The sequence below is a fragment of the Colobus angolensis genome, unplaced genomic scaffold (assembly GCF_000951035.1).
Source record: "Colobus angolensis palliatus isolate OR3802 unplaced genomic scaffold, Cang.pa_1.0 Scaffold83, whole genome shotgun sequence".
Classification (NCBI taxonomy): domain Eukaryota; kingdom Metazoa; phylum Chordata; class Mammalia; order Primates; family Cercopithecidae; genus Colobus; species Colobus angolensis.
Window position 1 is genome coordinate 513781 of NW_012122154.1, and position 13253 is coordinate 527033.

The following is a 13253-nucleotide window of genomic DNA, read 5'->3' on the forward strand; positions in this document are numbered from 1 at the left end:
GGGCGTGGTGGTGGGCACCTGTAATTCCAGCCACTTGGGAGGCTGAAGCAGGAGAATTGCTTGAAACCGGGAGGCAGAGGTTACAGTGAGCTGAGATTGTGCCACTGCACTCCAGCCTGGGCAAGAAGAGCAAAACTCCATCTCAAAAAAAATAAAAATAAAAATAGTTTATGGCCACTAGAAAAGAGTGGCAAAGAGAAGAGATAGCTGAGATTAATCTTGAAAAACCACAGGTAAACCCCCTCTGTCATACAAGTTAAATGGCCCCTTTGTGATTGCACCTACCCTACAAAGGCTCAGAGGATTTCCACAGCATCACAAGGCATAAGTTTTGGAATCAGCTTTACTAGGAAATTTTCTAAAGCAAGGGTCAGCCAGAGAAAAAGGTTCAAGTACCTCCCATGCTCACAATGCACACCAAGGCCTGGTGTTGTAGGTCTGAGTTCAGCTGGAGAGGATCCTACCCCCTGTCGTTCTTTCCTTTAGGGAAAGCATGAAAGCAACCTTGGCCAAGGGGTGAAGATCTGATCAGAACACTTTGCAGCAGGCAGTCTGGCTTGGCTGCCAGCCGATTGCGAGCTGAGTGGGAGCACCAGCTCCCTGCACCTGGAGGCCCTGAGGTCTGTGGGATGTTGCCCTGGGGGAGGAAATCTCTGGTTCTAAGGAAGCTAAGCTGGGATGCAACCTCTTTGCTAGAAGAGAGAAGAGCTTTCAGTTGTAGCTGGTTTGTCCAGGCAGCCCAGAGCAAGCTCATGAATTATTTTTTGAGAAATCTCTTCATATTACACCCATATACTTACATTTTTGACATAATAGCTCTCTGTACCAAGTGTATAGCAATTATAGAGGAATAGGTACATCAACAGCCTCAAGCTATATGGTACTAAGAGTTACATCATCCACTTTGGGTGACGATTTTACTCTTTCTGCAGAGCACAGCAGGAAAAACTTGCAATCCAAAGACCCGCGTTCCAGTGCACGTGCTGCTTCCTTCCTTAGGTCAATGATTTCATCCTTCTGACTTTGCTTTTACCATCTGTAACATAAAAATAATAATGACAGCTCTTCTTCAGAGGATTATTGTAGGAGTAAAACTCAAATAAGCTAATAATAATTATTAGCTATAAGTGTTTGGGAAACTCCAAAGTGCTAGTTAAACACAGGTTTAATCATGGTTCAATTTTCATCCCTCTGGTTTTTGGCTATGAACTTCCTCTAACAAAGAATTCAGCTACAAAATTTGTCCTTGGAGCCAGTGTTCCTCACTAATTCAATTCAGCAAATATTTATTGAAAACTTATTTTAGTCCCAGGCATCGGGCCAAGTCTGGGGACCAAATGGGAGACAAGACAGTGTGGCCTTGGTCTCAGGGACCTCACAGTCTGAATCTAGTGCCTGGCTTCTCAAAGCCCAGTCTTTGGACCGCCATGATGAGCACTGTTAGAAATGACTCATCTCAGCCCCGTCCCCAGACCTACTGAATGATAGTCTTCATTTTAACATTCCCCCAGGTGATGTGTGTGCACATGCAGCTGAGAAGCACTTCTCTAGGGATTATTGATCTGGTTCTTCACTGAAACCTGACAAGATTTAGCCTCAGTTGTTGATGGTTTAGAAATCAATCAAACATTCCCTTTGTTTTCCCTCAATTTACGCAGTCACTATAACTTGACCCTGCTCCCACCTCTAACAAAGGATTTCATGTTCTGTTGTCATCACCCAGAGGTGCAAACAGGAGATGGCATGGAGAGGAGGAGGGCCTTATCCTGGACACGGGCCTCAGAGGGTGGCCTACCCCCACCCCATGCTGCTTGAGACACTTCCTACAGTAGCCAAAGCTGGTCCTGCCCCCATGTGGACTCCCACAGATGACCTTTCTCAGAGGGTCCTTCTTTCAAGGTGTCTGTCAGGATGGCCAATCTCCTAGATGCTGGAGAAAACAAATGAGTAGAGTCTTTGCTTGTTAGCTTGTTCGTCGTCTCCTCACTAACCAGAACCACCTGGATGCTGCTCGGTGACGGTATTTGTCCGTTCTGACTGCCGTTAACAGAATTCCATAGACTCAGTGGCTTAAACAACAGTCTCACAGTTCTGGAGGCTACAAGTACCAGGTCAGTGTGCCAGCATAGTCGGGTTCTGGTGAGGGTCTTCTTCCTGGCCTGCAGATGGCCCCCTTCTCACTGTGTGCCCCATGGCCTTTCTCCCGTGCATTTGGAAAGAGAAAGGGAGAGAGAGAATCTTTTTTTTTTAAGACGGAGTTTTGCTGTTGTTGTCCAGGCTAGAGTACAATGGCACAATCTCAGCTCACTGCAACCTCCGCCTCCCAGGTTCAAGCGATTCTCCTGCCTCAGCCTCCTGAGTGCCCCATGGCCTTTCTCCCGTGCATTTGGAAAGAGAAAGGGAGAGAGAGAATCTTTTTTTTTTGAGACAGAGTTTTGCTGTTGTTGTCCAGGCTAGAGCGCAATGGTGTGATCTCGGCTCATCGCAACCTCCACCTCCCGGGTTCAAGTGATTCTCCTGCCTCAGCCTCGCGAGTAGCTGGGATTACAGGCATGAGCCACCACGCCTGGCATGGCCTGTTCTTAAAATAGTGAGGACTCAAGTGTAGCTGAGTGTGCTGTGAATTTTAGAGGCTTTGGAATTTGAACCTTACTCTACAACCACAAGTAGCCACTAAATAATTTCGGGTGAAAATCAACAGATCAGATCCAAGTCTCAGGAGAACTCTGCAGCAGAGGAGTGGAGGGAGGACTGGGTAAGGAGAGAAAAGAGGGCAAAGGACTCTGGATGCATGGGGTGGGGTCACTTTGGCTGTGCAGAATCAGAGGGGGCTTGAAAGCCCAATACAGAAGGCTCTAAGAGTGAGAGCCCCTGAAGCAGGTGGAGGCAGAGGCAGGAAGGCACCCAACCTCTCCAGAGGCCCGTTTTGAAACCAGTGTGGCTGGAGGGAAGACTCTGAAAGGGTCAAGTGGTTTGACGGAAAGTGATGAGCCTTGTGTGCCAGATGATATTGTGTCTTTGTCCTGGACACAAGGTGAATGACATGATGGAGGAGATGCTTTAGAGAGGGCTCCTAATACCTGGCGTTTCTCCCATTCCTTTCCCTCCTTCACCCCCGGGGCTGGCATCCACCACCTCCACTCCACTGCAACTGGTCTCCCACAAAGATCTCCTAACAAAAGGCAGTGTGGTCTTGCCTGAGGATTCACCCTATGCCACCTCCTTGAAACTCTCTCCTCACTCAGTTTTGACTAACTTCCTCCTACCTCTCTGGCTTCATCTCTGTGTCCTTCCATGACCTACCCTCCGCTTCCCACTCCAGAACTGGTGGTATGCGCTGAAACACACTCTGCAACCCTCTGTGTCTCTGGCTTTGCAGGCTCATCTCCCTTCACTTTCAACTCTGTACTGACCACTCCTCCATCCACCTCTCTCCAGCCCTGCCTGACCCATATCCCACAGCTATGGAGGATCTTGTCTTGGCTGTCCCTTCTTCACTCAAGCTCATCATGACCTCTTAAAAAAATTCTTTCATTTCTAACTTCCTCTCTCCTTTGGTCACCTACTCTCCTACTCTCCTTTGGTGGCCTACAAGTTGTCCTTGACATCCCTTCTCCCTAACTCCCTATCATATCAACTCAGCAAATATTTATTGAGCATCTACTATGTACTATGTTCTGTACTACGTCAATAGGTTACTGGATTACAGAGTAACTTATTTTCCCGAAACAACCCTCAGATTCACCCTTTCTCCTCTTCCCTCCCATAAGCTGCTCTCTCCTTTGTCCACGGGTGGTTTCCTGGGTCTACCTCCCAGGTATTTTCCCTCCCTTCCCCTAACCCCCTTCCACATCCTATGGCAGATGGTCTTCACAAAGCCTGCTGTCACCATGTTACACTCTGCCTTTTTTTAATCTTATTTTTTATTTTTTGAGACAAAGTTCACTCTGTCTCCCAGGCTGGAGTGCAGTGGCATGATCACAGCTCACTGCAGCCTTGACCTCCGAGGCTCAAGTGATCCTCCCACCTCAGCCTCCCAGGTAGTTGGGATGACAGGCATGTGCCACCACACATGGCTAATTTTTTAAATTTTTTGTATAGATAGGGTCTCATTATATTTTCCAGGGTGGTCTTGAACTCCTGGGTTCAAGCGATCCTCCTACTTCATCCTCCCAGAGTGCTGGGATTACAGGTGTGAGCCACTGGAACCAGCCCACTCTGCCTATTTATTTATTTATTTTTAGACAGAATCTCACTCTTGTCACCCAGCACAATGGCATGATCTCGGCTCACTGCAACCTCCGCCTCCCAGGTTCAAACAATTCTCCTGCCTTAGCCTCCTGAGCAGCTGGGACTACAGGCATACGCCACCAGGCCCGGCTAATTTTTGTATTTTTTAGTAGAGACGGGATTTCACTATGTTGGCCAAGCTGGTCTTGAACTCCTGACCTTGGGTGATCCGTCCGCCTCAGCTTCCCAAAGTGCTGGGATTACAGGCGTGAGCCACCGCGCCTGGCCTCTGCCTAACTCTTAACGTTGTCTATTCTATAATCTGGACCCACTTTACCTACCCAGCTTCACTCCCCACAACTCTCCTATAGGAATCTTTACTTCTAATGATAGTGATTCCCTCATGAAGCCCTCCCAGCCCCATATTCCAAGTCACTCTCTACTTGGAATGCCTTTGCTTATGCTGTCCCTGCATAGGGACACCCTTCACAGCCTTTCCACCCTTCACGGCCTTTCTCGCCCATCTGCCAAGGTCCTGGGTAAGCCCATTGCCCCTGCTGCCCAGTCCATCCTTCACCTACAGCCACAGTATTGCACGTCTACCAGGCACTTACACGTAGCACTTGTGTGTACCCGGTCAATGTGAGTCTCAAATTGCTCCAGCTGAGAAGCCAAACCTCACTGGATAAACAGAAATCTCCCCCAAAACAAGGGCTGAGACGTCTTCAGTGTCACTGTGCTAAGTGTCAACCAGAGATTTAAAAACCCTTGCTGTTGGATCAGTGGGTTTCAGCCCCAGCGGACATCCGGAAGGAGACTCTTGTTCCAGATCCAAATACTCTGTCCTCATCTCTCTCCCCCTCACCATGGCAGCTGCAATCTCTTCCGGGCTGTCCCCATCCAGATCAAATCGGAAGGTCACCATCTTGCTGTTATGGGTCTGTAGCTGGCACTCAACCACTCTGTCATTCTGGTCTGAGACCTTCAGATTCAAAGTCAGCAGAAGGAAGGAAGTCAAGCCCTCTGTCATCATGCTGTGTCTCCACCCTATCCCAGCCAAGTGACAGCAGCCACAATGGACTTGGAGATAAGTAGATCCCACCCCTAAAGTCTGGTTGCCTCTTGAGTACCAGTCACACACTGCTTCTCCCCTTTTCTGGGTGACCCCCCCCCGGCTTTCCCCTGACACTCCCCTCCTGGCCCTGTAGGTTACTCTCTATCTCCTGTACTCCATCCTTACACTAGTGACCCGCAGCCGGGATCGGGGTCTGCGCCGGAGATTCCTCCCTGGGGGTCTCCTCATTTGTCCCATCCCTTCTCCCACATCGCTAAGGCCTGAAGCTGCATCTGAGGCATAGCTGGTAAAGAGAAAGGAGATAGAATGACTGTCAGAGCAGACACTGAGACCCCAGTGCCCCAGGTGTCTCACCCTGCCACCCCAACTTGTACTAGAACATACCTGTCCCCAGGGGAAAAGTCACTTCCAGGACCAGAACGTGGAATGGATAGGGCAAAAGCCTGAAACAGGATAAGGGTTCATGAGGTCAGGGGCAGACAACTGTTGCAATCTAGGGAGATGGTGTCAAGGATGCTGGGAGCATATTAGGGAGATGGAATTAGAGAAAAGGAGGACAAGAATGGTAGATTTCCAGGGACATAGGGCTGATCATGAGATTGGGTTTCACAAGGAGGGAGATAGGTCATAGGCTTTGAATGGCTGGGAGTCCCCCATGCGACCCCCTCTCACCGAGGGCAGGCAGAGATGGGACTCAGCCGGGCTAGATGGCACCCCCCCAGGGGGCTGAAGGGCAGGGTCTGAGGCATCCAGGAAGCCAGAGGAGCTGAGGTAGCCATCAGTCTCGCAATCCGCTGGTTGGGGAGGGAGGGGATCAAAAAAAGGTGAAATGAAAGGGAATAGTGGCAGAGGAGGGGGCCTGCCTAAGCAAGGAGGGGCCTGGAGCTGTGGGAGAGTTCCTTCCTGGAGGGAGCTTCATGGCTAGAGGTGGAAGGCAGGGTAAGTGACTGCGGTGGGGGTGAATTTCTGGGTTTGGGGCAGAGTCCAAGGTGTTCTGGGACCTATGTCTCAAGATCAGGGGTGACTTACAGGTGGTAGATGAGTAGCTGGCGTGGCGGAAAAGGAAGGGCTGGTGCTGGTCTGCCTCTGGCTCCTCAGGCTCAGGGGGGAAAACAATGGGGGGACCGGGAGCCATGGGCACAGTTGCTGGTGGAGGTCCTGGCTCTGGTGGGAGTGCCTCCAATTCCCTTGCTTTACGCAGCTTCTCACGCTTTCGCTGGATGGCGGCAACCCGTTCACGTACTGCACGGGCCACTGGCTGGTAATCGGCTTCACAGACCAAGCCCAGAGCCACCTGGAGTTGGGGTGGGGGATGAGAAACACAGTTTGGGACCCCCTCTCAAAGATTCATCAGGACACCTTCTTGGGAACTCCAGGATATGGGCGGAAGGAAACCAACACTTACTGATGACCCACTATGTCTGCTAACTGGCAGCTCCTTACATTAGCATCATTAGATCCTCCAAACAACCTTGTGGGATAAATCTTACCATTCAATTTTAGAGATTAATGAATTGACCAGTTCATAGTTATACAGTAAGTCAGTGGTTTCCAATGGGAAGGAGAGATGTTTGGCAATATCTAGAGACATTTTTAGTTGCCACAACTCGAAGGTAGAGGCTACTGACTCTAGTGAGAAGAAGCCAGGGGTTCTTCTCAATATCCTACAATGTACAGGGCAGTCCCTAAAACAAAGATGCCAACAGTGCCAAGGCAAAGAATCCCTTGTCAGCAATAGATCAAGATTGGATCTCAGGTCAGGTTGGGCCATGATATGGAGACCTGCTCTAAATTTCTAACACATTCTCAGGTTCTTGTCCCACCGTAGGTGGTCTCCACCCTTGCAACTGTCATGTCTCTATTAAGAATCCCATACTCAGCTGGGCACGGTGGCTCACACCTGTAATCCCAGCAATTTGGGAGGCCAAGACAGGTGGATCACTTGAGGTCAGGAATTCGAGACCAGCCTGGCCAACATGGTGAAACCCCATCTCTACTAAAAATACAAAACTTAGCTGGGCGTTGTGGCTTGTGCCTGTAATCCCAGCTACTGGGGAGGCTGAGGCAGGAGAACTGCTTGAACCCAGGAGGCAGAGGTTGCAATGAGCTGAGATAGTGCCACTGCACTCCAGCCTGGATGACAGAGTGAGACTCCATTACTCCCCAAAAAGAATCTCATACTCCCTTCAGGACTTCCTAAGCCAGTCCCCAAGCATCTGCCCTTGAATCTTATGCCTCTCCCCTTCTACTGGCTTCCATTCATCACCTCCTCATTCCTTTTAGCCACAAGCTTTGCTGAGTGAGTAAAGGAGGTGGGGAAGGGTAACCTGATTTAAAATCTGAACCACCTCAGTTTCAATCTAGCTCTTCCACTTACCTACTTAGGGCACTGGACAAGGTATTCAACCTCTCTAAATTTCCATTTCCTTATCAACAAGTTGAGATAAAACTGCCCCCTATGCAGGATGGGTAGCAAAGATCAAATGCATGTGAAAGTGCTTTAAGCCATGTACAGATGTGGGCTATTAATGAGCTCTTACTATGTGCCAAGCACTGCCAGGGATAGAAGAATCAATAAACACAGTCTCTGCCCTCAGGGAGTTTATAGTCTAGTGGAAAAGAAAGATAGGAACTTATTCAGGTCTAAGACAGGACCGATAGTGGGGAGTGCTGTAACAGAGAACTTGCTGAAGTGGAAAGAAGCATTTAAGTTTGACTCCAGAGGGAATGGTTTCCCGAAATCAATGGTTCTGATCATATTGGAAGAAAAAGAAAAAGAACAAGGGGGAAGGAGGAAAGAAGGAAAAGATAAATTGGCAAGAAGGGCATTCCAGGAAGAACAGATCAGCTGGAGGTAAAGCAGGGATGCTGGAGGACCCAGGGCTCCCTCTGTAAAGGAAAACTGGGTGTGGGTGCAGGTAAGTTAGGGCTGGAGAGGTAGGGAGACGCTGCAGGAGATTCTGAGAGGGTTAAGGTACCCCGCCCCCATCGCTGCCACGCCTCCTGCGCCCCATCCCTGTCGCACTATCCCCTCGGGTCAATGCCCTTTACACGTCCAGTGGCAGCACAGTCTGTCCTCCGCTCACCATCTCCTGTGCCACCTCCTCGGCCGCGTCCCGGCCCAGTTGGAACAGGAACTCGATGGCCTGGTTGTCCCGTGGGCGCCCCCCGCGCCGCGCGTCCTCCATGCGCAACCAGAGCTTGAGGCCTGGCTTCTCGCCGTCGTCCTCCTCCGCTAGTTCCACGTGCACACCGCGCTCCTCGCGGAAGAAGGCGTGGGCCAGGAGGTCCTGGATGGTGAACCTGAGGGTGACGCGAGGGGTTAGCCCAGCCCGCCGCGGCCCGCGGCCCTACTCTACCCTGCTCTGCCCTTTCACTCCCACCTCTCGTTCTTATCCGTGCGGATGCAGCCTTCAATGATCTCCTTCACCTCGGGTATCTTCACCTTGTAGAAGCTGTTCGGCTTTCTGCCCTGGGGGAAGGGGTTGCATGACACCTCCGGTCCTTTGATCCCCAGCTCTCGGCTTGACACCCCCCCACCCCTTACTCCACTCAGGCCTTAGGCAGCTGCGCGTGCAGTTGCAAAAGCCTGACTGCTACTGGAAGATGTGATTTCAAATCTCACTCCGCCGCCCCAAGTATTTACAGTGTGACCTTGAACAAGTCTCCCGCTGTTTGTTCATCTGTAAATCGCAGGGTGGAACATTTGCCCCGCTCACCTCACAGGGCAGCTGGAAGGATTGGATGAGAGATGGGATGCAAAATCATTTGTGAACTCTTGGGAGCACCACACATATTATTCTAAATAGCGTGTACTGGAGTGGGTGCGTGTGCATTCAATATCCTGTGTTCACCAAGGCGACTCTGTCTAGCCTGTTTTCGTGCAGGCAAAGGGCATTGACTGCGGGCTGGCTGGGGCAGGAAAATGGGAGGTGGCCCTGGAATTGCCTTTCCCGCCAGCCCCATGCCTCTCACCGAAGTGACCTTGCGGTAGATTTGCGCGGCATTCTGGCACTCGGAGTACGGGTACTCAGAGGTGGCCATCTCCAGCATGCACATGCCGAACGCATACACGTCCACGGCCTCATCGTACTTTTCCTCGTACATCTCGGGGGCCATGAATTCCGGGGTCCCTGTAGGGTCAACAGCAGGGATCAGGTTGCTGGGCACTCTGGCCTTGTCCTTTCCATTGGGCTAGGTAGCCCCAGGCAGCCCTGCGAGTGCAAGTGACCCCGGCCCACAGTGGGGTTGAGGAGGGATGCCATAGGTCTCCTCAGCTCCCCCGTCATCTGGTAGTTCTGTGGACCTTGAAGGCCCTTGCTGAGGGGAGGGAGTACCCAGGTTCTCTTCTGAGGTGGGGGAGGAAGGAATGGCATGGACCCTCCTGGAGAGACGCACCAATGACACTCTTGGCAAAGGAGGCGCGCTTGAGCGTGGCCAGGCCCAGGTCTCCGATTTTGACGGAGCCAGTAGGGCCCGTGATAAAGACATTGTCGCACTTGAGATCCCGGTGCAGGATGGGAGGAACCCGGGAGTGTAGGAAATGAAGTCCCCGCAGGATTTGGCGGCTCCAGCGCTGAAGGACTCGCGGCTTCATCTCCCGGAACCGCCTCAGGTACCTGGGGGAGGGCACATAGCAAGGGTCCTGGTGGGGGACACGGCCAATGGGGAGGAGTCCCCCCACTGGGAAGTTCCCCCCTGCAGCACCCTGCTGCCGCCTCCACATCTTCTGCCAGCATTCTCCTAGTCTATGTCTGCCTGGCCCCAGGGAGAAACTGAGTCAGGGGGTGTGGTGGATAGACTGACGTTACCAAACGGGTTGGGAAGTAAACTGATAGATAGCGCTGCAGCCAAGGTGCTGTGGGAGTGCAGGAAGGGATGACTAACTGCCCCAAGCATGAGGGCTTCGGAGAGGAAATACTTTTGTGTTGCATCTTGAATGATGAGTAGGAGCTCAAAGGTGAAAGGAGGAAGGGATGGAGACTTCCCAGGCAGACAGGACACCGTGCTCAAAGGCACGGAAAAAGCCAGTGACAAGGCAGGGTGGGACGAGGTGCCAGGAATTTGGTGTGATTGGAACTTAGGCTGAAAATGAGGCTGTATCCTAAGGCGTTTGTGAACAGGTGAGCCTGTGTGGGCTTTATTCCAAGGCCATGGGAAACTCTGAAGGGGTTTTAAGGAGGGGAGTGACAGTTCAGATTTTCAACTGGGAAAGATCCTCCAGGCTGCAGGAAGATAGGATCGCTTAGAGGGTGGCAGAGTTTGGGAAGGCCCTTCAGGAGGCTGCTGCAGGGCTCCAGATCAGCGAGATGGCATTGAGGTGGTGGCATGGATGAAGCAGTGAAAGCCAGGTGGGGAAAGGTTAAGGAAAGACTTGGGAACAGACTGATGAGGGGGCAGAGTGGAGAGAGGGGAGTCTGGGGAGACACCCAAGTTTTTGACTGGAGTGCTGGGTGGACATTGCCACTCACTGAGGCAAAGGCTGGGTGAGAGGGAGATGATGAACCTGGTTTTACACCTGGATATTAGAGAGTTTGAGGAACCTGGGAGTTTAGGAAGCAGTGGGCATACATCCCAGTCTCCCTCTCCCCACCCACTCATGCGCAGAGCTCACGTCTTAAGTGTGCCCGAGGTCATGAGTTCGGTGACCAGCACGATGCAAACCTGGCCCCTCAGCACTGACTTCCACGAATCGTAGAAGCGGACGATGTTGGGGTGCTGCAGCCCCTTGAGCATCTCCACCTCCTCTGAGAAGCGCTGCCGCTCAGCTCTAGACAGTTTCCGAGTCTGTGGGATGGGGGACAGGTGTCATGTCAGGCCCAGGACCCCCACAGAAAGGAACAGGGACACCTGGAGTGGGGTTGGGGGAAGAGGTAAGGGTTGGAGCCCACAGATGGGGTGGGGTTAGTGGGATCACTCGCCCAGTGGGCTGCAGACCCTGAACTCTCCAACAGTCCCCCACATAAGCTGATCCAAGGACACACCCAACCTGGGCCTGGGGCAGCCCCCTAGACCCCCTGCTGGACACAAGCTCCTTTATGCAGCCCGGTCCCGGAGCCCTGAGCTCAATAGCGCCTTTGTGGCTGCCCAGGCCGGCCATGGGGCGGGAGGGGGCACCCGGGGGCTGGCAGTGAGCAGGCAGCAGGCGGGCAGCAGGAGACCGCGGGCAGGGAATTGGGGCCGGCAAGGGGGTTGGCCCCAGAAACTGGGAACTGCTAGATCCAGACAGAAGGCAGGAGGGATATGGAGGGAGGTACTGAGAAGGAAAGAAAAGATCCAGAACTAGGTGCCAAGAGGCCGCCCACCCCCATAGTTGTCCTGCCCCGGCTCCTCTCCCTCCCCTCACCCCCCAGTTTGGCTGCGTCTCCTGGCCTGGCCCAGAGCCTGGGGCGCGGCACTGGCAGGCGCAAGGGGCGAGCCCTGTGCCAGGGCTGGAGAGAGACCCTTCCCCTAGGCTCTGTCCCCCGATCTGAATCCGAAGCTTCGGGCCCCAAGTTGACTGGGTTCTCCTAACCCATATGTAGCATGGGAGTGATGGGAGGAAGGTCTTCCTAAAGCCCATGGGCTTAGTGCCTTTAGATATGGGAGGGAAGGGAGAGCACAGGTAGGCAGTGGGATAAGAAGCAGAACTGGACTCACTCCAGAGCTGGAGCTCCCTATGTCCCCCTCCTCGCAGCTGTGAAGTCCAGAAGTCTGACTGCTCCAGAAGGGACTAGGGGGCCCCATTCTGCCACAACTGCCCTAAATCTTTTAGAGTTGGAGAGGACCCTTGCCCAGCTCCTGGCTTCCCACATCCCAGCCTCCTGGTCTGCAAATAGGTGGGGACGGGGAGGAGTGAGGGGATCAAGAGGACCAGGGTCATAACTGAGGATCTCAGGACTTAGGGGAGAGGAAGGGATTGTGGGTACCCACCAGCAGGAAACTGACCTAAACTGGATCCCCTGCCCAACTTCCCATCCTATCTTCCACCTCTCAGGGTTGAGTATGGAGACTTTAAAGTGAGAATGTTCATACCCATGGAGGAGTCACCAGACACCACCTGCCTCAGTCTCTCCTTCTGCAGCCCAGTCAGCCAGATCATTCAGGGCAAAGACAGCAGAGGTGTCTATAGACATTTGGAAAAATATATCCTTCCCTTGACGCTGTCTCCCCCACCCTCTGTCTCTCATCCTAAGACCTCCAGAGTCCCATCCCAAGGTGTCACCGAGGGGGCTCCCAGCCGCACCTGCAGCTCACACCAGGCCACCTCCACTGTGGTGTCGGTGTCTAGCCCTCGATACACCGTCTTGAAGGAGCCACGTCCAATCTCGATGTCAAACTTGAGGTATCGGCCATCGGGGGACGTTGCCACAGCCTGGGTCTCCATGTCCTCCTTTTCTTCCTGCTCCCGCCGCCGCTCTAGGGCCACAGCTTCAGGGACCCTCAGCGTCTCCCTGGACCCCGGGTCCACTGCAGAGTCCGGAAGCTCGGGACGCGTAGAGTCTTCTGCAGCCTTCACAGGGGCTCCCTCGGTCCACGTGCCCTCGGGGATTTCTTTGGAGCTAGGCGGTGGGCTCCTTGCGGGGCCAGGACCAGAGGAGTCCGGAGGATCGGGGGGTTCCGGAGCGGGTGAGGATGGCAGGGACCAAGAGCTCAGCAGCCCCAAGTCGACTGAGCTACGGCGGCTGAGACGAGAAGAGCGCGGCCGAGGCTCAGCCTTCCCGGAGAAGCGGCGCGCTCGGCGAGGAGGGGGCCCGAGGCGGGGCTGTCCCGTGGTGGCAAGAGGCGGTGGGGGCCGCAGCGCCAGGTCGGCCTCAGTCTGGGATATGGGGACGGTGGTCTCCGTGGCCGGGGATGCCAACATGAGGAAGAGCAAGGCACCGAAGGGTAGAAAACCAGACGGCCGGAGAGGAGGCGGTCTGACAGGCAGACCCGCTGGGTGCGCAGCGCTCGGGCTGAGCGGCTGGGG

The 13253-nt window shown here is 53.3% G+C and overlaps 1 protein-coding gene across 1 annotated transcript in view; it reads right to left on the reverse strand.

The window, feature by feature from the left end:
• Positions 1 to 13210, reverse strand: part of WNK4 (WNK lysine deficient protein kinase 4) — a 22775-nt gene extending 9565 nt beyond the window's left edge. Inside the window, exons 1-11 of the mRNA XM_011929679.1 lie at positions 12531 to 13210; positions 10920 to 11092; positions 9704 to 9924; positions 9281 to 9438; positions 8689 to 8777; positions 8392 to 8608; positions 6335 to 6599; positions 5978 to 6099; positions 5690 to 5748; positions 5471 to 5588; positions 5096 to 5212 (exon numbers count right to left, since the gene is read on the reverse strand). Of these exons, the coding sequence (XP_011785069.1) occupies positions 5096 to 5212; positions 5471 to 5588; positions 5690 to 5748; positions 5978 to 6099; positions 6335 to 6599; positions 8392 to 8608; positions 8689 to 8777; positions 9281 to 9438; positions 9704 to 9924; positions 10920 to 11092; positions 12531 to 13148 (2157 nt within the window). The 5' untranslated portion in view covers positions 13149 to 13210. The remainder of the gene's footprint in view (positions 1 to 5095; positions 5213 to 5470; positions 5589 to 5689; positions 5749 to 5977; positions 6100 to 6334; positions 6600 to 8391; positions 8609 to 8688; positions 8778 to 9280; positions 9439 to 9703; positions 9925 to 10919; positions 11093 to 12530) is intronic.
• Between the last annotated feature and the right edge of the window lie 43 nt (positions 13211 to 13253).